This window comes from Heptranchias perlo, chromosome 16, assembly GCF_035084215.1.
Source record: "Heptranchias perlo isolate sHepPer1 chromosome 16, sHepPer1.hap1, whole genome shotgun sequence".
In the NCBI taxonomy this organism is placed as follows: Eukaryota; Metazoa; Chordata; class Chondrichthyes; order Hexanchiformes; family Hexanchidae; genus Heptranchias; species Heptranchias perlo.
This window is the reverse complement of record NC_090340.1, coordinates 19,352,619-19,377,626: the sequence shown is the minus strand read 5'-3', so window position 1 is coordinate 19,377,626 and position 25,008 is coordinate 19,352,619. Positions and strand designations below refer to the sequence as shown.

Sequence of the window (25,008 nt, the reverse complement as noted above, 5' to 3'; positions counted from 1 at the left end):
ACCACTGCTCATGTACCGTCTTACCCTTTAATCTATTTTCCCAGTCCACTTTAATCAATTCCGCTCTCATACCATCATAGTCTCCTTTATTCAAGCTCAGTACGCTTGTTTGAGAATCAACCTTCTCACCCTCTAATTGGATATGGAATTCAACCATGTTGTGGTCGCTCGTTCCAAGGGGATCCTTAACTAGGACATTATTAATTAATCCTGATTCATTACACAGGACCAGGTCCAAGGTTGCCTGCCCCCTTGTAGGATCAGTTACATACTGCTCAAGAAATCCATCCCTGATGCACTCAATGAACTCGTCCTCAAGGCTGCTCTGCCCAATTTGATTTGTCCAGTTAATATGATAATTAAAATCCCCCATAATTATGGCTGTTCCCTTATTACATGCCCCGACTATCTCCTGATTAATACTTCTTCCAGCAGAGTTGCAACTATTAGGAGGCCTATATACTACACCCACTAATGTTTTTTTTCCCTTATTATTCCTTATCTCCACCCAAACTGTTTCATTATCTTGATGCTTTGTCCCAATATCATTTCTCTGTATTACAGTGATTCCTTCCTTTATTAACATAGCCACCCCACCTCCCCTTCCTTCCTGCCTGTCCTTCCTGATTGTTAAATACCCTGGCATATTTAATTCCCAGTCGTTGTCACCCTGCAGCCATGTTTCCCTCTCTCTATCCCAGGGTCACTGGATATTGATCAGGATCAGGAACCGGGGCTGCTGTTCCCTCTCTCTATCCCAGGGTCGCTGGATATTGATCAGGATCAGGAACTGGGGCTGCTGTTCCCCCTCTCTATCCCAGGGTCACTGGATATTGATCAGGATCAGGAACCGGGGCTGCTGTTCCCTCTCTCTATCCCAGGGTCACTGGTTATTGATCAGGATCAGGAACTGGGGCTGCTGTTCCCTCTCTCTATCCCAGGGTCACTGGTTATTGATCAGGATCAGGAACTGGGGCTGCTGTTCCCTCTCTCTATCCCAGGGTCACTGGATAGTGATCAGAATCAGGAACCGGGGCTGCTGTTCCCCCTCTCTATCCCAGGGTCACTGATTATTGATCACAATCAGGAACCGGGGCTGCTGTTCCCTCTCTCTATCCCAGGGTCACTGGATAGTGATCAGAATCAGGAACCAGGGCTGCTGTTCCCTCTCTCTATCCCAGGGTCACTGATTATTGATCAGGAGCAGGAACTGGGGCTGCTGTTCCCTCTCTCTATCCCAGGGTCATTGGATAGTGATCAGAATCAGGAACCGGGGTTGCTGTTCCCTCTCTCTATCCCAGGATCACTGTTTATTGATCAGGAGCAGGAACTGGGGCTGCTGTTCCCTCTCTCTATCCCAGGGTCACTGTTTATTGATCAGGAGCAGGAACTGGGGCTGCTGTTCCCTCTCTCTATCCCAGGGTCACTGTTTATTGATCAGGAGCAGGAACCGGGGCTGCTGTTCCCACTCTCCAACCCAGGGTCACTGGTTATTGGTCTGGATCAGGAACCGGGGCTGCTGTTCCCGCTCTCTATCCCAGGGTCACTGGTTATTGATCAGGAGCAGGAACCAGGGCTGCTGTTACCTCTCACAGGGCTAGACAGACTGGATGTAGAGAGGATGTTTTCCCTGGCTGGGGGGTCTAGAACGAGGGGTCAAAGTCACAGGATACGGTGTAGAACATTTAGGACTGAGATGAAGAGAAATTTCTTCACTCAGTGGGTGGTGAACCTGTGGAATTCTGTACCACAGAAGGCTGTGGAGGCCAAGTCACTGAATATATTTAAGAAGGAGCAAGATCGATTTCTAGACACAAAATACATCAAGGGGCATGGGGAGAGAGAGGGAATATGGTGTTGAGATAGAGTATCAGCCATGATCATAATGAATGACGGAGCAGGCTCGAAGGGCCGAATGGCCTACTCCTGCTCCTATTTTCTGTGTTTCTATCCCAGGGTCTCTGGTTATTGATCAGGAGCAGGAACCGGGGCTGCTGTTCCCTCTCTCTATCCCAGGGTCACTGGATAGCGATCAGAATCAGGAACTGGGGCTGCTGTTCCTGCTCTCTATCCCAGGGTCCCTGGTTATTGATCAGGAGCAGGAACCCGAGCTGATGTTCTCACTCTCTATCCCAGGATCATAGGAACAGGAGTAGGCCATTCAGCCTGGAAGCAGACTGTTTCCAGTGGTTGTGGGGTCTAGAATGATGGGCCGTAGATACAAGATTAAATATAAGAGATTTGGAACAGAGCAAGAGAAACTTCTTCACACTGAGAGTTGGTAGGCTCTGGAATTCACTTCCAGGGTTAGTGGTTGAGGCAACTATGTCAACATTGAAGATTAGATTGGATAGGTGGATGAAGGAAAAGGGGATGAACAGGGTGGGTAAATATGATTAGAGCTATTTACACACATGGAGGGTGAATGCTGACATGGACTGTCTGGGCCGAATGGCCTGCTTCTGTGTTGTAACTTTTATGTATTTCATACCCCAGGACCAGTCAGCATCTTTGTAAAAGAGAATGTTGGAGAAGATTGGGGGACGGTTTGAGAGGAAATGTCCAATTTAGGAGTGGAACTTTCAAACAAAGCCACATCATTGTGGAGCCACATTTGGGACTGATACAGATCTGTATGTGCTCTTCAGTTCTAAAACAAATTGATATTAAATATTAAAAACATATTCAAAAGCAGCAGTCCCAAACAAATACTGAATTTGCATTTTCATGGGAACATAGGAACAGGAGTAGGCCGTTCAGCCCCTCGAGCCTGTTCCACCATTCAATTAGATCATGGTTGATCTGCATCTTAAATTCATTTACCCGCCTTTGCTCCGTATCCCTTGATACCCTTACCTAACAAAAACCCATCGATCTCAGTCTTGAAAGCTTCAATTGGCCCAGGATCTACAGCCTTGCCGGAGAGAGATTTCCAGATTTCCACTACCCTTTGTGTGTAGAAGTGCCTCCTGATTTCATTCCAGGATTGCCTGGCTCTAATTTTAAGATTATGCCCCCTTGTTCTGGAGTCCTAAACCGGAGGAAATAGTTTTTCTCCATCTACCATATTGAATCCTTTATCATTTTAAACACCTCGATTAAATCACCTTCTGTATTCAAGGGAATACAAGCCAAGTTTATGCAACTTATCTTCATAATTTAATCCATTTAGCCCCAGTATTATTCTGGCAAATCTGTGCTGCTCCCCCTCCAAGGCCAATATATCCTTCCTGAGATGCGGTGCCCAGAAGTGAACTCAGTACTCCAGATGGGGTTTGGCCAAGGCTCTATACAACTGAATCATAACTTGCTCCCCTTTTTATTCCAGCCCCATTGAGATAAAGGCCAACATTTCATTAGCCTTTTTGATTGACGTTTGTACCTGGCCATTTGCTTTTAGTGATTTGTGTACATGAAGCCTAAAAATCTCTCTGCTCATCCACAGATCTTAGTTTCTCACCATTTAGAAAATACTCCAATTTGTCTTTCTTGGGTTCAAAGTAATGACCTGATATTTCCTAACATTGAACTCTATTTGCCGCAGTTTTGCTCACACATTTAATCTGTCTATATCCCTGATTAACTTTTAGGCTCCAATCTGCATACTTACTGTGCCTCTCAACTTAGTATCATCTGAAATACAACTCTCTATTCCCTCATCCAATTCATTGATAAATGTGGTGAAAAGCTGAGGCCCCAGTACTGATCCCTGGGGAAGACCTCTTGTCACATCCTGCCAATCAGAATACGTACCCTTTATCCCTAATCTCTGTCTCCTACCTCCCAAACAATTTCCAACCCATGCTGCAAGGTTGCCTCCAATTCCGTGGGCTTTCATTTTTGCTAATAATCTGTTATGTGGAACCTTATCAAATGCCTAATGGAAGTCCATATAGATAACATCCATAGACACTCCCTTATCCACCATGTTAGTGACCTCCTCAAAAAATTTAACTAAATTAGTCAGACATGACTTACTCTTCACAAATCCATGCTGACTCTGATCAGCTCAAATTTGTCCAAGTGCTCAGTCACTCTGTCCCTAATGACAGATTCCAGTAATTTCCCCACAACTAATATTAGATTGACAGGTCCAAAGTTATCTGGTTTTTCTCTCCTCCCACTTCTTAAATAATGGAGAAGTGGTCTCAGGTCCTGGAGATTTGTCTATCTTAAATCTCATTGGGCTGGTTATTGCTGTGAACGGCGATCGACCCATTCTCACTGCTCCTTACCTACCAACTTACCCAAATTGTATCCGCGGTCTTTACTGTGGTAAGTTGCTCTAATGGGAACCTGAAAACAGTCCATCGTTAACTCCCGCGAACCTAGGACCTATGTGGGCATTGAGAAGAGCTCTCTTTCCCCATAACCAATCAGATTGCAGCATCCTTGACAAGCAGCAAAGAGTCAAAACCATGAAGTGCAGGCTGCAAAGTACTTATTTAACAAGTCTGCCATTTCCTTATTGTTGATTACAGCATCACCTGCATCTGTCTTTAATGGGCCCACATTTCCCTTAACCACTCCCTTTCTCTTAATATACTTATAAAAGCTTTTACTGTTACCCTTGATATGCCTTTTTTATTGTATTCCTGTTTCCAACTCTTAATACTTTCTTTGTGTCCCTTTGTTACTTTTTATATTTCTCACAGTCTGCTGGATTTCCACTTTACTTTGTATTTCCATAAGCCTCTTCTTTTAGCTTTATACTGGACCATATTTCATTTTTAACCACGGTTGCCTAACTACACAAGTGGAGCTTTTGCCTTTTAGGGGTATGTACTGGTTTTGTATTGTACCAAATACTTCTTTGAATATCATCCACTGTCTATCTGTAGGTTTACCCATTAACAATTCAGCCCAGTTTACTGTGGTCAGATTATGTTCTCATTCTTTCAAAGTCTGCATTAATTCCTGGGATGTGAGGGTTGTCCTTTGAGGAGAGATTGAATAGAATGGGCCTATATTCTCTGAACTTTAGAAGAATGAGAGGTGATCTCATTGAAAGATATAAGATTCTGACAGGGTGGATATCTGAGACACTGTTTCCTCTGGCTGGAGAGTCTAGAACTATGGGGGCATAGTCACAGGATAAAGGGTCGGCCATTCAAGACTGAGATGAGGAGGAATTTCTTCACTCAGAGGGTTGTGAATCTTTGAAATTCTCTACCCCAGAGGGCTGCGCATGCTCAGTCGTTGAGTAATTTCAAAGGTGAGATCGATAGATTTTTGGAATCTAAGGGAATCAAGTGATATGGAGGGAAAGTGGAGTTGAGGTCAAAGATCAGCCATGATCTTATTGAACGACGGAGCAGGCTCGAGGGGCTGAATGGCCTACTCTTGCGAGCTGTACTTTTCTCCTCGGTTGCTAGAAACAGTATCCAGGGATTAATCTTCCAGACACTCCCCGACAATCCTGGAGGATAGTCAAAGTGGCCCTAACCCTGAGCCCTACCGTGAGCAAAGATACTCAACTACAGGGGACCCAACCTTTATAAGGTAAATGCAAAACATTTGCAAACTGCAGGCAATTGTTACATGATTAGATGTCACATGATCAGATTCATGTGGTCAAATCTCCAGGAATACCTCCAACCAGAGTTGGCAACCCTAGTTAGTTCACTCCTCATCCTTCTAAAATCTGCCCTAATCACACCTAATGTTCTAATTGTCCTACTGACTTTTTCCTTTTCAAGTTGGATCTTAAACCTTATCATGTTATGATCACTACTCCCAAGTTGCTCACCCACATTTAGCTCATCTACCTGATCTATTTCATTACTCATAACCAGATCTAGCGATGCTTCTATCCTTGTAGGCCGACTAACACATACTGCTCTAGGAAGGAGTCCTGTACACATTTTAAGAATTCATTTATTTCTGCTCTGTCCCAGTCGATACGTGGATTTTTAAAATCCAGAATGATAATTTTGTTATTCCTGCTCATTTCTCTATCAGACTGCAGAATTCCTCTTCCATTTTCTTCCCACAATTTGGAGGTCTGTAATACATCCTTACTAAATGTATCCTCAACTTCAGTCTTTTCCCCCGTTTATAACTAGTCCATTTGATTTTATTCCTCTATTCCATGTCCTTCGTGCTAAATAGTTTTTCATGAAGATTATCCTCATCTTTTTCTCCCTTCTCTATTAGCTGATCTTGGTTGGTTTTATTTTCCCAACCCTCCCTTTCTAAGTTTAAGCACCTTGTAATTTCTCTATTTAACTGTTTTGCCAGTTCATTAGCACACTGCCTGATCAGATGTAGCCCATCTTTGTAGAATAGTTCCCATCTGTCCCAGAACTGGTGCCAATTCCCAAGAAAGTGCAATCCCTCTTCCCTCACCAGAACTTTGGGCATGTATCGATTTCCACAATCTTCCTGAGATTACCACCTGTGAAATCATGTTCCTCAGCTTGTATCCTTTGATTACATTTAACAGAGTCATGACATCAGTAGATTTATAAAACATCAGTTACAAAAAATTGTAGAGTTGATTCAATAACCCTGGCTGATGCCATGGTCTCTGTGTTCATGGACCAGGCATCTGACCTCATTAAATTCATATCACTCTAATGTGCTCTTGATGGATTTTTATGTAAGTGCAGGGAGCACTATGATTCAAGGTGTAGGATACCCAGAGAGCAGCAACTCTGGTGACTTCAAGTCTGCTGTTTTTTGACTATAGGAAATCTCCTACATCAACAATGGAATGTAGACAAAGGAATGTGTCTAGAAATGCTCCTTTTGATGAAGAGAACTTCAATATTCTGTTGGATGAGGCGCAGCAAAAGAGGGCAGCCTTATTTATGGCTCAGTGGAACTCTTCCCCATTCTACAATATGCTACAAGCATAGCGGAAGGGGGCTATTTGAGTCAGCACTATCTCCCACATCCATAGATCGTGGCAGCAGATGAATAAAAAGTTCTAAAGCATGAGGAAGAGTGCCAAGTTAGGTATAGCCACAGCTTGCCAATTCCAAATAGGTGTCTGACCATAGCATACAAACCACAAGGGAGCATGGGAAGCTCTGACAGATCTCTTCACATTAACATTTCCCATGTCCATCGATCTGTAGGTTGAACTTTTTCTTTGCTGCAGGCACCAATAGCTGCTTCATTGGAATCTGCAGCAGGCCCTCAACTAAGAGGCAGCCAAGGACCAGTCAGTGCTTCCACCTCCATGGGAGCACAGACTGCAATTCTGGTGGTAATAGGGAACAGAATACACAGTACCCGGTTTCCTGACCATGGCAACTCTGATGCATGCTGCTGTCTCTCAGGAATTCAGAATCTGATAGCTGCCATTAGATCAGCCATCCCACTGATCAGTAGGGACACAAATCTAGGGCCCATTGGGATGGTGATGGCTGGAGTCTACGACCTGATACTGCCATCTCCCAGCGCAGCAGCGTATGCCAGGCCTCCGGCCTTCCCCCTCAGAGCACCATGCCAGTGCAACATGGGCGGCTACAACAGATTGTCCAGGAATAAGCTCCAGAGATGCAGCCAGCAGTGGCTCCCTGCCAACAGCAAGATGCCATATGAGAAGGACTATCTAAGATCCATGAACCTTTTGTAGAGCATGAACAGCCAACCACCTCTCAGGATAGTGGTCCTCAGGTTACACCTAGGGGAAGCACTAGAATGTGTGTAAGAAAGGCACATGTGGCCACCCAGAGAAAGCACAATGTTAAGAGAGAGTAGGTTGGTTGCTGTTCACTTTGGGTTTTACTATAATAAAATAGAATATTCAATGATATCATACTTTGTTATTCATGAAGGTTAGAGACATGCAGGAAAAGGTGCAATTATTTACCCAGGTGATGATTATTAGAACGTTCATGTAGAGGCAAAGTGGGCTGATGTGTTATCGTATTGTAGGATGGGTACTGGATTGAGGGATTGTCCCTTTATTTAAAAGTGGGGGAGAAGGAGGTAAGGCTCTGGTGCAAAAGGTGTACTGTGTTACACAGCAAACTTAAGTGATGAGCTGAGCTCTGATGCCCCTTGCAGCAGTCACTGAAGTGTAATTTGAGTGCAGGTGATTGTGATGCTCTCCTCCATGTAATTCTGCCTCCAAAAGAGACAGCCCTTTTTGTAAGGCAAACTTGTGAAGGGCACAACAGGGTATAACTATGCAATTTAGAGCATACTGTAGAGCCCCTCCCGACCTGTCCAGACAGGGAAAACAGATGGCAGGTCCCTCACTGTAGTGCTCCTCGCCTGTTTGGGCCACTCTTAGCGGGGGTCATTATCTGGGGGTAGGCTTTGGCACCCACAAGCCACCTGATGACATGATTTTCTTAACTGAAGATGTCAGGGTGGCTGAATTTTGAAGGATGTTTGCATTGTGACAACTTCCAGGGTATCTGACATGTAGGATCCTCCGCGTGTTGTCACTCACAATCTGTACACTGAAGGACTGGAAGTGCCTCTTGTTGAGATAGCTAAGGGGTGTTCTGTGGGAACTCACAAAGCAACATAGATTGCACTCTGGACTTTGAAAATGCCAACAACCCTGTAAAACTGGATGGCCCTATCTCACTGCCTTGCTATGATGTGAAAGGTGATGAATTCCCCAGCTCTCCTGTAAAGCACATCAATCACCTGACGAATCCATGCCCGGACTGCAGCTTAGCTGATGTAACAGAGATCGCCCGCAACTGCCTGAAATGACCTGTGAGTAATGAGAGCAGATGAGTGGCTGCAGGTTCTCATGCAGTGGGTTACAGAGGTGCCTATTATCTCTTTGAAGCGCACTCTTATACACATCTGACCCCACAAAACCTTTAAAAGTGCCACAATTACATTAATATATAAGCAGGATAAAATCCCACCCTATACACCTCCCACCGACCTAAATCACAGCTCATTAGTGACTATAAAATACTGGCCAAAATCCTGCCACAAGTGCTTGAAAAGAGCAGACTTAGAACCAGGCATGAGAAGGGAAGTGGCACATGAGGCCAGATCCTCGATGAGAAATGGATCATGGCCTTCTAACAACTGGCTGGTATGTTTCATTTGGATAGTCCGACCTGTTCCATTATCTCTAGAACAGGCAGTACCTCAGGACCTGGCAATACTCTGTAAACTCCATGGCAAAAACTCCCCTGGAGCTCTGCCTCCATAAATCTTGTAAACTCTACAGACTCATCTCTATCCTGCACAGTATACTCATCACCATGATGTCAGGATATACAGATGACCTGAATGATACCTAACTAAATAATTAGTTGGTGGAGGAGGAATGGAAAGGGGTATGAGGCAAACACTTACAACCTCTACTGGCGGCAGAAATATGGGAAGGTTAGCTCAAAATGTTCCACTAAACCCACACAGGCTCCATAACTGAAATTGGGATGGAAATGCTGAAGTCTCCGATTGGAACTGGGAAAATGCCAAGCCCCCTTCTGGATATAACACCAGGAATGCTCCAGCGATCAGTGCCACTGAGCAGAGGAGGCCGGCAACGCAACACCCCTGAAGCCCACAGTAGGAGATGGCCAAGTCCAGTATGCCCACCCAGTGACTCTTTGGTACAGAACTGATGACTCACAGAATGTCACCCAAGCACTCACGGCCTGTTTTAATGACTGAAATGTTTATTTATGTGAGTTTAACCAAAGACCGGCCCTGGATAATTACCCACTCAGTATCCTGTACCTGTTGTCAAAGAGATAAGAAATTACAGTTAGTATTATTTAGCAAGCTCAAAATATATGCTGTATGAGACTTTAGTTTAGAAGGATTTGTTGTACTATTTTTATTGTGTTTCTTTGCAGGACCTTTTTGATGATGAACCAGATGGTGATCCATTTAAAGTTACAACATGGAGTAACTATTCCAATAATGCCAACGTCACCACACCAATGGCAGACATCCCTTGTGAAACCTCCCTGGTAAGATAGAATTAACAAAGTTCACCTACAACTTCTTAAAATAACCTACTTTATTGAAAAATTGTCTGATGTTGTAAATTTCTACTTTAGGAATCAACAACCAGTATCCCCTTGTTGACCAGGAGCTCAATAACCGAAACCGGTGACCTCCGGGCAACATCCTCTTCAACAGGTAAATAAATATTTTTTATAAATCTGTCATTAAGTTCTGGAAAATGTGAATCAAAGTAAATGCAGTTTACATAGACAACTTTCTATTGCTTTCAGCAACAAAACTGATATCAGTAACCATAATGGAAATATTTCAGGGTACGTGGCTTTGTTTAGAGACAGAGGTCCTTAATTTCCACTCAGTGAGTTGTGCTGCATTGGTGCCAATGAAAGATGAGTTGCAGCTCAGCTCATTTGCTTATCCATTGAAGGATTCATTGACGTAAATCCCATTTAAACGGGAGTATGTGCTGTGGTGCTTGGAAATGACAGTGCAGCCTTTAAAAAGTCAGTTCTTGCTGAAAATTGCAGCAGCAAGCTGGGGAGCAGTAGGTAAATAGCAGAGTGTTTGGCTCACTCAGTTCACTCTTAGCTAGCTTGATTTGGACTGTGTTGGATTCTCCTCTGAATTACTGCCTATTTTGGAGCAAATTTGGGGTGTAGATTATGTCACTGGACTAGTAATCCAGAGACATGGGCCCCGATATTTATGGGGAGGAGGGGAGGGAGTGGGGGACTGCGATAGCAGGGGAAACCCAGAAGACCCAGGAACGTGTAGGACCGGCCGAATTTAACAGCAGGACCGCATTAACATTTTTAAAAATTCCGTTCTGGCCAAGCAGCCGGACAGTTTCAGGTCCCTGGCAATTGGGTTGTTGGCGGGGAGTTTTTGGGCCGGCGATCAGGAGGGAGGGAGGGAGGGAAAGATTGCGGTTGAAGGGTGGGGTTGTCAAATCACGGGTTGAAGGGTGGGGTTGTCAAATCACGGGTTGAAGGGTGGGGTCGTGAGACCGCGGGTTGAAGGGCGGGGTCGTGAGACCGCGGGTTGAAGGGCGGGGTCGTGAGACCGCGGGTTGAAGGGCGGGATCGTGAGACCGCGAGTTGAAGGGCGAGGTCGTGAGACCGCGGGTTGAAGGGCGGGATCGTGAGACCGCGGGTTGAAGGGCGGGGTCGTCAGACCGCAGGTTGAAGGGCGGGTTCGTGAGATCGCGGGTTGAAGGGCGGGGTCGTGAGACCGCGGGTTGAAGGGCGGGGTCGTGAGACCGCGGGTTGAAGGGCGGGATCGTGAGACCGCGAGTTGAAGGGCGAGGTCGTGAGACCGCGGGTTGAAGGGCGGGGTCGTGAGACCGCGGGTTGAAGGGCGGGGTCGTCAGACCGCAGGTTGAAGGGCGGGTTCGTGAGATCGCGGGTTGAAGGGGGGGTCGGCAGACCGCAGGTTGAAGGGCGCGTTCGGCTGATTGCGGGTTGAAGGGCGGGGTCGTCTGATCGTGGGTTGAAGGTGGGGTCGGCTGATTGCAGGTTGAGGGGGGGGGTCGGCTGATTGCGGGTTGAGGGGGGGGGTCGGCTGATTGCGGGTTGAAGGGCGGGGTCGTGAGACCGCGGGTTGAAGGGCGGGATCGTGAGACCGCGGGTTGAAGGGCGGGGTCGTCAGACCGCAGGTTGAAGGGCGGGTTCGTGAGATCGCGGGTTGAAGGGGGGGTCGGCAGACCGCAGGTTGAAGGGCGCGTTCGGCTCATTGCGGGTTGAAGGGCGGGGTCGTCTGATCGTGGGTTGAAGGTGGGGTCGGCTGATTGCAGGTTGAGGGGGGGGGTCGGCTGATTGCGGGTTGAGGGGGGGGGTCGGCTGATTGCGGGTTGAAGGGGGGGTCGGCTGATCGCGGGTTGAAGGGGGGGGTCGGCTGATTGCGGGTTGAGGGGGGGGGTCGGCTGATTGCAGGTTGAGGGGGGGGGTCGGCTGATTGCGGGTTGAAGGGCGGGATCAGCTGATTGCGGGTTGAAGGGGGGGTCGGCTGATCGCGGGTTGAAGGGGGGGGTCGGCTGATTGTGGGTTGAAGGGGGGGTCGGCTGATCGCGGGTTGAAGGGGGGGGTCGGCTGATTGCGGGTTGAAGAGGGGGGTCGTCTGATCGTGGGTTGAAGGTGGGGTCGGCTGATTGCAGGTTGAGGGGGGGGTCGGCTGATTGCGGGTTGAAGGGCGGGGTCAGCTGATTGCGGGTTGAAGGGGGGGTCGGCTGATCGCGGGTTGAAGGGGGGGGTCGGCTGATTGCGGGTTGAAGGGCGGGGTCGTCTGATCGTGGGTTGAAGGTGGGGTCGGCTGATTGCAGGTTGAGGGGGGGTCGGCTGATTGCGGGTTGAAGGGCGGGATCAGCTGATTGCGGGTTGAAGGGGGGGTCGGCTGATCGCGGGTTGAAGGGGGGGGTCGGCTGATTGCGGGTTGAAGGGGGGGGTCGGCTGATCGCGGGTTGAAGGGGGGGGTCGGCTGATTGCGGGTTGAAGAGGGGGGTCGGCTGATCGCGGGTTGAAGGGGGGGGGTCGGCTGATCGCGGGTTGAAGGGCGGGGTCGTCAGACCGCAGGTTGAAGGGCGGGTTCGTGAGATCGCGGGTTGAAGGGCGGGGTCGGCAGACCGCAGGTTGAAGGGCGGGTTCGTGAGATCGCGGGTTGAAGGGCGGGGTCGTCAGACTGCAGGTTGAAGGGCGGGGTCGTCAGACCGCAGGTTGAAGGGCGCGTTCGGCTGATTGCCAGTTGAAGGGCGGGGTCGGCTGATCGCGGGTTGAAGGGCGGGGTCGGCTGATTGCCGGTTGAAGGGCGGGGTCGGCTGATTGCCGGTTGAAGGGCGGGGTCGGCTGATCGCGGGTTGAAGGGCGGGGTCGTCAGACCGCAGATTGAAGGGGGGGTCGGCTGATCGCGGGTTGAAGGGGGGTTGGCAGATCGTGGGGCAGAGGGGAGTCTGGAGACTCCGGGCGGAAGTGGAGGGTCAGCAGATTGCGGGGTAGAAGGGGGGTTCAGAAGATCGCAGGGCAGAAGGGGATTTGGCAGATTGCGGGACAGAGGGGGTGTTGGTAGATCGCGGGGCAGAATTGGGGGGGTCGGCAGATTGTGGGGCGATAGGCTCGGGACCGCGGGTTTGGGGAGGGGAGGGTGGTCAGCCAATCGCGGCAGCGAGGAGAGACCACGATCGGCAGAAGATTTTGCTTGAGGGTCCGGGGGAAGAATTCCTACTCCTCCTGGCTCACAAGCAGTGCTCTAAAAAGCACAAATGGGTTTCCAAGTGGCGGGAAATATTGTGGAGGTTATATTTCCCTCATTAAAATTCAATGTGCTTGCGCCTGCACACATATGGGCAGGTTCATTTTAAGCCATTAGGTCTGCCCACTGAGAAATGGTGGGGGGAGATGGAGATATGGCAGAGAGTATCACCAAGCAAATTTCCACCTGCGGCCAGTGCAGAGCCATGGAATCGTTGGGGGTGGAAAGTCTAGTTCTTAGGATCAAGGCCTGCCGAATCAGTCTTCCTTGGGCTGTCTGGCTCATGTGCATCCTTATCTTTTCATTTTCAATGTCAACCTCGCTGCTTGGGGGCGAAAGCAAGTGGAAGGCCTCTATACCTTGTAATGTTATGCAGTATGCATAGACCATGACAATTCCTTCAGCATTTCAATCACGTACTGTAAAGACCCCGAGATCAGTCCAGGGAGCAGAAATTTGGCACTAATATCTCTGCTAAAAATCTCTGCTCAATAAGAGTGCCTGGTTTGGACCTCATTTTAACAAGTCTCCAGTGTAGTACCAGGGTTCCTTATTGGTTATTTAAGTCAGAGCTATATGGGGTACACCTTGCCATCAATAAGTCATCCTTTTATTTTGCCTTCACCACAAAAAGGCAAAAAGTATTGATATTTGAAAATAAAATCATTGTGGGCTTTATCAGGAAGACAGGAATTAACTGCTGCCAGTGATCACAAACCATCCTTTATGAATGGAATGGAATACCATTACTTAAACCATTCAGATTGCAGTTGGAGACCTCAATGCCTGACTCCCTGCAGCCTGGGAAAGCCCGAAATGTGGAATAAACCACACTTCCTGTTCTGCTGATGCTACTGTTCCAGTGTGAAGTTGCTGCATGTTGCCGTGCACCTAATTAATGCATCTGTCACTTTTATAATGCAGCAGTGATTTGTGAACTGTCTAATATGGCCAATGTTGCCAGTGAGGGACTGGAATGAGCCCATTCCATAAAAATTAAGAGCAGTAATTCCCTTAGCTGCTACTGACGATGCTGTTTTATTGGTAGACCATGGCTACTTGTAACAGATGGTAGAGTTTAGTCATGGTCTCATGAAGAAATTTATGAAGTACACAGCTGGATTGACCCACCATGTGCAATCTTGGATGGCTACAGATCTTTTTTAACCTGTGATGACCAGTGGTTCAGCAAAATCTTCGAGTTGTACCTTAATTAACTTCACTGACACACAAATTCTGGGGAAGTGCACAAAGTTCTGAAAAATGAATCATAATTCATTAGTGGATAAAGAAAGAATGAGTCCCTAAAGTCTAAATGAAGGCACAAATCTTTAAATGTAGCTGTACATTTTACTGTACTCCATTTTTGGGTGTGGTCATTTAGATCTTATATTAAGTAGCACAGATGATACCTCTGTCAGGAGATGGAGTGCCAGCAAGCACACTAAATGATTATTCAAGAGTGTTAGAATATTTCATAAATTTGAATAATTAAAGCTATGCAAATATTAAAAGCCATTAGCAGTGCATTTCCTGTTACCAAGTAATACTTCTGTGGTTTTATTAAAAATATATAATGAAAATAAATTTAGTTTTACAAGATATTTTCTTTCACACTGTCATTATTAACCCCTGACTACCATCTTTTACGGCCTTCTGGGATGCCCTTTAGTTTATTTTCTCCCTTGGCTACTTGTTCAGGTCACCTATTCCAGTCACCATTGGGCATTCCTCCCCCATCCTCCTCCTCTCACAGTTGGCTGGAGAGATATAAAGGGAAGGGCATGGGAGAATAGATGTGACCCCCTCGTAACGCGACAGGATTGTTACTCTGTGCATTATTTGTAACCAGCTGATTAAGGTGTCTGGTTGAAGTTCCTCTGTTCACTATTTTAATAAAGTCATCATTAATCCATTTAGTTTAAAACAGGGAAATTGCTCCCAAGATCATTAACCGATTTATTACAGAGCCGAAAAAGGAATTTCACCCCCAAAATATAGCAGCCGTGTGAAGACCTTATTATATTGGGGCCATGCTCTGGGGTGTTTGCTACAGCTTTCCAGTAAGGATTTCAAAGGACTCAAGCTTATTTGTATTGACCTCTTCATTTTATCCTCCGTTCTTCCTCATTTAGGTCGGAATCAGACGTGTTATGATAAGCAGCAACAACTGACTAATTTGCATGCAAAGAACCAATATTTGGAAGCAGTTGGAATAGCGAGCACATTCATAGAGAATTGTTTTGATCAAGTTTCTAATATGTAGGTATCCATTCTTCTAGATTGCGTTGTCAGTCTCAAAACACAATCAATTTCTGATATATAATAGAATTAATACATCTTTCTTGAATTGTCCATGTATCAAATAATGCCTGATGTTTCCCTAACCTTCTCCAAGTCTCTAGTCTGCTGCTACGCTAGGCTGCCAGCCTTAAGGAAATACCTGGCCTCCCTGTAACATAATACATGAAAATACTTTTCCAGCTCTCATAGTGACAAATAGGAGAGAAGTCTTATTTACAGCAAACTAGGGTTTGTATTCTTTATGTTGTCATCAGCTAGTTCATTTAAAATTGATATAAAATAAACTAGCAATTTTCTGTATTGCTTTAATGGAGTGGTCACTAAATTTTGCACATGCTCCTAAAATTGCTCCTATCTTTTAATTGCATGCCCTGAGCCTCCCACACTTCAAGAAAAAGCTGAAAATTACACATATTCATGAAATGGAACTATCATAGAGCAAGTCTTTGGCCTGTTAAACCAACATTTCCAATGTTTAATCCACTCTGGAGGTCCTTTGCCTAATGGCCTGATTGAGTTTGCAGAATAATTATAATATGCTACATGTTACACAACACTGCCATTTAAAGAGACCTGTGCATGCTTACCAAAGAAGAATAGCTACACATCAAGCTCCATGAAAGGGATAAGGGGAACATAAACCCCTTGTACGACAGCAGCTGGTACCTGAAGCAATACAGCTGCAATGGGCACTCATCTATAATTTTTTTCCCCTTTAAGTATACATGTGCCTCCAACAATCTTCATACACCAATGGCAGTTGAAGCAATTTTCTCCAAAAAGAACAATATGCATTGTCTGAGAGGAAGTTTTCCTGAGAGAAGACAAGACTCCAGACCACGGTATAGTCCTGGACATACAATAAAATTGAATAGAATAATAATAGAATAGAGTAACACCTTGCTAGTTGAGGAGCAGGGTACTCCTATATTCACGCAAACCAAGGTTTTAAACTTAAATAACGCTGACTTTGAAAGAATGAGAGGTAAACTGCACACATTAAACTGGGCTGAGCTGTTAACAAGTAAACCTACAGAAAAACAGTGGTGAGTATTCAAAGAAGTATTTAGTACAATACAAGACTAATACATAACCGATATATAGCAAAAGTTCCACTTGCACAGTCAAGCAACCACCGTCAACACATGATCAACAAATATAAAGCTAAAGGGATGGTTTACACAAATGCCAAGAACAGTGGTAATCCAGCAGACATGGAGATTCCCTGGGCCCGATATTACCTTCGCGGCGGGGGGTAGATTGGGTGCGTGGGTAACACGCCCGGTGAAATCAGTCTGCTCCGAACGCAATCGCAGGCTGATTGGATCCACTTACCTGATCTTCCGGGTTCCCCGCTGCTAAGCTGCGCGGCAGGTGGACTGCGCATGCGCAGTAAGGTCTGTCAGTTGGAGGAGCCCTATTTAAAGGGGCAGTCCTCCACTGACAGATGCTGCAAGAAATAGGAAAAATTACAGCATCGAGTAACCCAGGGGGAAGGCTGCTCCCAGGTTAATGATGCCTCACTCCAGCTCTTATTGGATGGGGTGAGGAGGAGGGGGAGGACAGAGATCTTCCCCCCCAGCGGGCGGGAGGAAGCGGCCTGCCTCTGCCACCAAGAAGGCCTGGCTCGAGGTGGCAGAGGAGGTCACCTGCACCACCAACATATCGCCCACCTGCATACAGTGCAGGAGGCGCTGCATTGACCTAAGTAGGTCAGCCAAAATGAGTACACTTACTCATTCCCCTACACTCCGTCTGCCACATCACCGCCCCCACCCCACATCTCCTTCTGCACAGCCAACACTACTCTGTCACATCACCTCTCATACCACTCAAACCTCATCCTCATCTTACCTGCACTTACTCACCTCGCCAGTACTCATCCCGCCACTACCACTCAACCCAATCCTCATACAATCTCATGGCTCTAACTCATACTCACCCTCTCGTGCATCTCTTTCACCGTCAGCCTCACTCAACCTGCCACTACCTGTGCTGCAGCCACAGGGCATGCAGCACATATGTGCAGTAGGAAGCGTAAGGCAAACGTGTCGTGAGCAGGAAGGGGATGCACAAGGGTGTTTGAGGGCTTGTCATGGTTTTTACTTATATTTAATTTCTGATCAACTCACATTACATATTATATTGGCACCACTACTGCCACGTCTTTGCGAATCTTGTCTGGTTTGTGCAATAATGCCCTTTCCTGAGGATCACAATGAAGACCCACAACTGATGCCACCCATTGTGTCACTGCAGAGTAGGTGTAGGTGTATTTGCAGGGCTCTTTTGTGCAGACGACTGAGAGACATCAGCGATGTCCCTGGTGGCATCCTGGAAGGATGCGGAGGAGAAGTTGTTGAGGGCAGTGGTGACTTTGACAGCGATAGGTAAGAAGATGGTGCTTGGGCCAGCCGGGAGCAGCTTGGCATGAAGGAGGCTGCAGATGTTAACGACTACATGTCGAGTGACTCTGAGACTCTGTGTGCACTGCTGCTCAGAGAGGTCCAGGAAGCTGAGCCTCGGTCTGTGGACCCTGTGGCGAGGGTAGTGCTCCCTGCGACGCATCTCTCTCTGCGGTTGCCCTCCCTCCTGCTGTGCAGATGGATGTGTCACAGCACTCTGTTGTGGAGCTCCACGTGTTAGAGGTAGACGGCCTGGCCGGTGAGGCTGGTGATGCTGTTCACCCTCCGAGGAGGTCATGACTGCAGCTACGGCGGCCCCCATCCAGAAGATGTACATCTGAGGGGGTCCGCAAGGTAGGTAAATGTGTCTGGACACCGGGGTAAGTGTGCAAGTTAGTGAATTTTGTTGTTAGGAGGAGGGTGGTGGAGGCCAAACTTTGTTCAAAATGACAGAGTGGCCTCCTGCAATGAGTGAGGGTCTCCCCCCCGCCCCACCTGTCAAATGGACCTTTGCAGCTGCCACAGGCTGATGGCCGCAACACATCCATTTGAACTGGGAGTGTTTCCCCCAGTACGGGAAACAGTCTCAGTCAGTTGCAAAATCCCATCCCTGCTAAAATAACAGGTCAATCAGGTCTGTGAACGACCTGAAGTACATGTTCAAGTACTTTAAGTGGCACCCCGCCGGCTTTAATTGCCGGCAGGAGTCCTACATGCGGGTGCGAAAATTGAGCACCTGAGTCTTTAACATCAGAATGTGTTTAAATTGAGTCCAACTTGGCCAAATGTGTGCTGTAGAAATTGTAAAATTTCATTTTTAACGTGGGTGTAAGAGGTGGACAAAAGGAGGGACATCCTAAATCCATGGAGAGGGCAAGAGGCCCTCCAGACATATACTCAAAAGACAGTGGGAGGCAGCGGGGGACGAAGTCAATGCCAGGCGCACAGCATCATGGACATGGATGCAGTACAGGAAGAAGTTCAGTGCCTTGACATGAGTGGTCAAGGTAGGTGATGTCAACTGTCAAGTGGCGTCTCCTACCAACTGCATCACGCACTACACCCCTCATCCCCCACATACCAACAAACTCTTTCCATCAGTACTCAACTTTTCCAATCAGATGCTTTCTCTCGCCCTTACACATTACCACTGTTTCAGGCTGCCCACCCATAACTCACAGGCCACACACACTGGCAGCTATTTAACTATGGCAGGCACATCACCCAGACACACGTCCTGCTTTCTTGCAGGAAAAGGTGGCGCATATCAAGAGGCAGCAAGTGGCAGTGGCATTTAGCCCCTCAAGCCTGTTCCACCATTCAATGAGATCATGGTGGACCTGTGACCTAACTCCATATACCCGTCTTAGCCCCATATCCCTTAATACCCTTGATTCACAGAAATCTATCAATCTCAGATTTAACATTCACAAGTGAGCTAGCATCAACTGCCATCTGCAGAAGAGCGTTCCAAACGTCTCCCACCCTTTGCGTGTAGAAGCATTTCCGAACTTCACTCCTGCACGTCCTAGCTCTGAATGTTAGGCTACGTCCCTGCATCCTAGTATTGAAGTCTCGGAGACCTCTAAAAACAGTTACAAATGTCTTGGCAGCCAGAGGCAACAATCCAGCCACTAACCTGTAAATCCTGCATGGTATCTTTAAATAGCGCTGTTGGAGGGTCCTCCAGGCACTCTAAGACATGTTCAGATGGTCGGGGTTAAGACTGTGCGTTGAATCGAGTGTTAAGTCCCAAAATGATGTCTATCACTTTAAATCAGCGTTGCACACTGATTGAAGCCATTTTCTCCCTATTTTGCATGATTCCAGCGTTTCTTATCTGCGCTCGCGCAAACTCCTGTACCAAGATGGCGTCTGGCGTACGACTTGCAGGAAACGTGCGTGCACATCCAAGACGACATCTTGGATGCCAGAGAGGCCGTGTAGCGCCGAAACAACGGGCGCAACACGGCCCAATTTAGCACCCGATGTTCCTATATTGTCAGTTCTATATACTTACCCATCAATCCTTCTCAGCTACAACTTTTCCTGTTCCGATACTTCTGAGGTATCCTGGATATCTTTCTTTTGTACTCCACTTGCAATTGATACTGGATAAATCTGCTTTAACAATACTCTATTGCGAAACTACTCAATCAAACATGTATAACACTTCAATCACCTTGAACATCCAGTTATACAAATGTAGGATAGTTGACAGTGATGTTTATATACACACACATTTAAATATATATATATATTATATATACACATACATATATGAAGATAATTTAAATTATTCACTCTCATTAATCACATTGGTGATCAACACCACTATCAGCAATCCTTCCAAGTGCTGTAGGCGGCAGATGAGCTGAGGGCACAGATAGACACGTGGCAGTACGATATCTTAGCTATTACAGAAACATGGTTTAAAGAGGAGCAGAAATGGCAGCTCAACGTTCCTGGTTACAGGATTTTCAGACGAGATAGAGAAGGGGATAAAAAAGGAGGGTGGGTGGCAATTTTGGTTAAAGAAACAATTACAGCTGTGAGGAGGGATGATGTGTTAAAAGGATTATTAAATTAGGCCATATGGGTTGAGCTAAGGAACAAAAAAGGGGCAGTCACACTGCTGGGAGTGTACTATAGACCCCCAAACAGTCAGAGAGAGATAGAAGAACAAATATGTAGGCAAATTTCTGAGAAGTGCAAAAACAATAGGGCAGTAATAGTAGGGGATTTCAACTATCCTAATATTAACTGGGTTACAAACAGTGTGAAGTGTATAGTGGGCGCAAAATTCTTCAATTGCAATCAGGAGAACTTTTTTAGCCAGTACGTAGCAAGCCCAACAAGAGAGGGGGCAGTTCTGGATTTAGTTGTAGGAAATGAGGCTGGACAGGTGGAAGGAGTATCAGTGGGAGAGCATTTTGCTGGTAGTGATCATAATTCAGTTAGATTTAGCATAGTTATGGAAAAGGACAAACATAGAACAGGTGTAAAAGTTCTCAATTGGGGAAGGTCAATTTTACTAAGCCGAGAAGTGATTTAGCAAAAGTGGACTGGAAACAGCTACTTGAAGGTAAATTAATGTTAGAGCAGTGGGAGGCATTCAAGGGGGAGATTGAAGGGGTTCAGAGTAAACATGTTCCCACAAAGAAAAAGGGTGGGACTGCCAAATCTAGAGCCCCCTGGATGTCAAGGAGCATAGAGGGTAAGATAAGGCAGAAAAGGAAAGCTTATGTCAGACACCAAGAACTCAATACTGCAGAAAGCCTAGAGGAGTATAGAAAGTGCAGGGATGAAATTAAAAAGGAAATTAGGAAAACAAAGAGAGGGCATGAAACAATATTGGCAAGGAAAACCCAAAGATGTTTTCTAAATACATAAAGAGCAAGATGATAACTGAGGAAAGAATAGGGCCTATTAGAGACCAAAAAGGTAACCGATATGTGGAGGCAGAAGATGTTGGTATGGTTCTTAATGAATACTTGGCATCTGTCTTCACAAAAGAGAGGGATGATGCAAACGTTGTAGTTAAGGAGGAGGAGTGTGAAATATTGGATGGGATAAAATTAGTGAGAGAGGAAGTATTAAGGGGATTAGTATCTTTGAAAGTAGATAAATCACCAGGGCCAGATGAAATGTATCCCAGGCTGTTAAAAGAAGCAACAGAGGCAATATCGGATGTTCTGACCATCATTTTCCAATCATCACTGGATACAGGTGTGGTGCCGAAGGATTGGAGGACAGCTAACATTGTACCATTGTTTAAAAAGGGAGCGAGGGATAGACCGAATAATTACAGGCCAGTCAGTCTAACCTTGGTGGTGGGCAAATTATTGGAATCAATTCTGAGGGACAGGGTACACCAGCGCTTAGAAAGGATGGACAGTCAGCATGGATTTGTTAAGGGAAGGTCGTGTCTGACAACTTGATTGAATTTTTTGAGGCAGTAACAAGGAGGGTCGATGAGGGTAGTGCATTTGATGTGGTCTACATGGATTTTAGCAAGGCTTTTGACAAGGTCCCACATGGCAGACTGGTCAAAAAAGTACAAGCCCATGGGATCCAAGGGAGAGTGGCAAGTTGGATCCAAAATTGGTTCAGTGGCAGGAAGCAAAGGGTAATAGTCAACGGGTGTTTTTGTGACTGGAAGGCTGTTTCCAGAGGGCTTCCACAGGGCTCAGTACTAGGTCCCTTGCTTTTTGTGTTTTATATTAATGATTTGGACTTAAATGTAGGGGCATGATTAAGAAGTTTGCGGATGATACAAAAATTGACCGAGTGATTGATAGTGAGGAGGAAAGCTGTAGACTGCAGGAATATATCAATGGACTGGTCAGGTGGACAGAAAAGTGGCAAATGGAATTCAATCCAGAGAATTGTGAGGTATTGCATTTGGGGAGGGCAAACAAGGCAAGGAGTACACAATAAATGGGAGGATACTGAGAGGTGTAGAGGAAGTGAGGGACCTTGGAGTGCATGTCCACAGATCCTTGAAGGTAGCAGGACAGGTAGATAAGGTAGTTAAGAAGGCATATGGAATACTTTCCTTTATTAGTTGAGGCATAGAATATAAGAGCAGGGAGGTTATGCTGGAACTGTATAAAACACTGGTTAGGCCATAGCTTGAGTACTGTGTACAGTTCTGGTCACCACATTACAGGAAGGATGTAATTGCACTAGAAAGGTACAAAGGAGATTTACGAGGGTGTTGCCAGGACTGGGGAATTTTAGCCAAGAGGAAAGATTGGATAGGCTGGTGTTGTTCTCTTTGGAACAGAGGAGGCTGAGGGGTGATTTAATTGATGTTTACAAAATTATGAGGGGCCTAAATAGAGTGGATAGGAAGGACCTATTTCCCTTAGCAGAGACGTCAATAACCAGGGGACATGAATTTAAATGATTGGTAGAAGGATTAGAGGGGAGCTGAGGAAAAGATTTTTCACCTAGAGGGTGGTGGGGGTCTGGAACTCACTGCCTGAAAGGGTGGTAGGGGCAGAAACCCTCAACTCATTTAAAAAGTACCTGGATGTGCACCTGAAATGCCATGACCTACAAGGCTATGGACCAAGTGCTGGAAAGTGGGATTAGGCTGAGTGACTCATTTTTGGTTGGCGCGGACACGATGTGCCGAATGGCCTCCTTCTGTGCCGTAAATTTTCTATGATTCTTCTATGATTCAATACATGTTCATCCTCTGCGCAGTGCCATTCTACATTTGCTGAAGCTGCTGTTATTAGTGGGTTGTCTCCCTTCTGGTGGTATTTTGCCATTGTTTCTTACAGTCTGCAATAATCTGGAGTCTCCTTGAATAAGTGGACTTTCTGAGCTCTCCTTTCTCCCACTATTGGTGCTCAGAATTGTACATTCCATCATTTATGCACCTTTTGCTGTGGTTAATCAGTGAGTAAACTTTTTGGGACTGATAAAGTGACTTGGTGCCTGTGCACAAACGTGCTGACCTCACCAGATAACACCGGGTCAGTTTATTTACATAATTTTGTATTGCTCCAGGTGAGTGACTCGTGACACGCCGGGAGCTCAGGGCTCTATTATCGAGCACCGACTGGCTGCCATTGTGTTCCACCAGGCATAGGGGAAGGTGCACAAGGCAATGGGCAGAGCCCTGGGGGTGCTAGGGGCAGCAGGCAGCAAAGTGTGGGAATATTTTACAATTGGGAATGTGGCCCTGCATTCAGCACCTGTTCCAAATGAGCAACTGAAGCTCCAGCTGCATTATGGGGTAGCTGCCGTATTTACATTAAAGACAGAGGCCTAATGAGCCTCGTGCACAGTTTCTGCACAAGCATCAGCCCTCTTTCCACTTGCGATCCCCCCCTCCCCCCCTTGTGTTAGGGTGTCTTGGATGCATTGTAGACCTCAGGCCACCACACCTTAAAAAATAATTAATCCTGATTAAAACATACACTCGACACACTAAGCAAGTTAACTTCTTGCCCTCTATTGTTGGCTATTTCCTTGTCCGTAACATTCTTTCTTTGTCATTCTTTTACAGAACTACAATCAGCTTAGATCTGGAAAATATACTCACGGAAATAGATTTTGAAGGAGAAAGTAAAGCTGTTGAAACAAAACATATAATATGTTACATTCGAAAAACAAAAGTTGAAAATTTCCAAGGAATCCAGTTTCCTAATTCAGATGCGGTAAGATTGTTTGGGATTCTTGTGATGTCAGTTGGAAGTGTGGAGAATGTCACTTGCTGCCCAGTTAGAGGACTAGTGGCAGGAGGAGTAGCTGCATGGCCATGTCGTACTGTTCCCAGTACTGCAGTTTCTTTTTTTTGTTATTGCTCCTGAACTGAATGTATGATGTTCACTTGCTTTATGCTACCCCTCCCCCCGCCACCCCTCCACACCTCTCAGCATTTCTTGACTGAGAAAATGAGCCACTGCACCATCCTGTGCCTGAATCAATGTTACTGTTGGGCTTGTCACTGGGAGGAACATAATGAGTGCCTTGAGTTGACCCACAGAATTACCAACCCATCTGTTAATTTTCCAGTATCTGCAGAGAAAAGACCAACATAGAAGTGCACAGGATAATTTTAATTGAACTCACCCATTAGGAAACTGGCATGAGCAGATCAGCTGGCCGTTTTATACACTTCAAGAAAGTAAAATCGGGAGGAATGTAAAAGGGGTGGTCGTTTTGCATCAATTTCCCACCGGGCAAGTTAGGCTAAAATTAACCCAGAAGTTTTCTCCTCTAACACTGAACTTGAATCCTATTCCTAACAGAGCAGAATTCCAGCAGTGAGTTCAAACGCTTTGAGGTGATCACAACAACTATACTTCCCCCATTGTGACCCAAATTCCATTTACTTTGGATGTTGCATCCGCAGCATTTTGCTTTCCATTTACTGCTTAAGCTTTCCACTCTCGCTTGACTGATGGCCGTGATCATTCATCTGGCCTCAGGCCTATTACCATATTTTGATATGGTGATTACTACCAGTAGTGATAAATAATTCTCACAGCAAGTGTTCAGATTTCCCACTAAAGGTAACCACTTTCACCCAACCAGACACTTTGAGCATGTTACTCCTGAACGTAAGAAGTGAAATGTCTTTGCAGATTGTAAGCAGATAACCAAAGAATTTATATTTTTATTATTAAACATAAAA

At 46.2% G+C, this 25,008-nt stretch overlaps 1 protein-coding gene across 2 annotated transcripts in view; it reads left to right on the top strand.

The window, feature by feature from the left end:
* The window catches only part of LOC137333537 (adhesion G protein-coupled receptor G3-like), a 65,258-nt gene that overhangs the window by 27,445 nt on the left and 12,805 nt on the right, over window positions 1-25,008 (top strand). For both annotated transcript variants that reach the window (XM_067997743.1, XM_067997742.1), the window contains exons 5-8: window positions 9,792-9,908; window positions 9,999-10,080; window positions 15,279-15,405; window positions 23,878-24,028. In XM_067997743.1, the coding sequence (XP_067853844.1) occupies window positions 9,792-9,908; window positions 9,999-10,080; window positions 15,279-15,405; window positions 23,878-24,028 (477 nt within the window). The remainder of the gene's footprint in view (window positions 1-9,791; window positions 9,909-9,998; window positions 10,081-15,278; window positions 15,406-23,877; window positions 24,029-25,008) is intronic.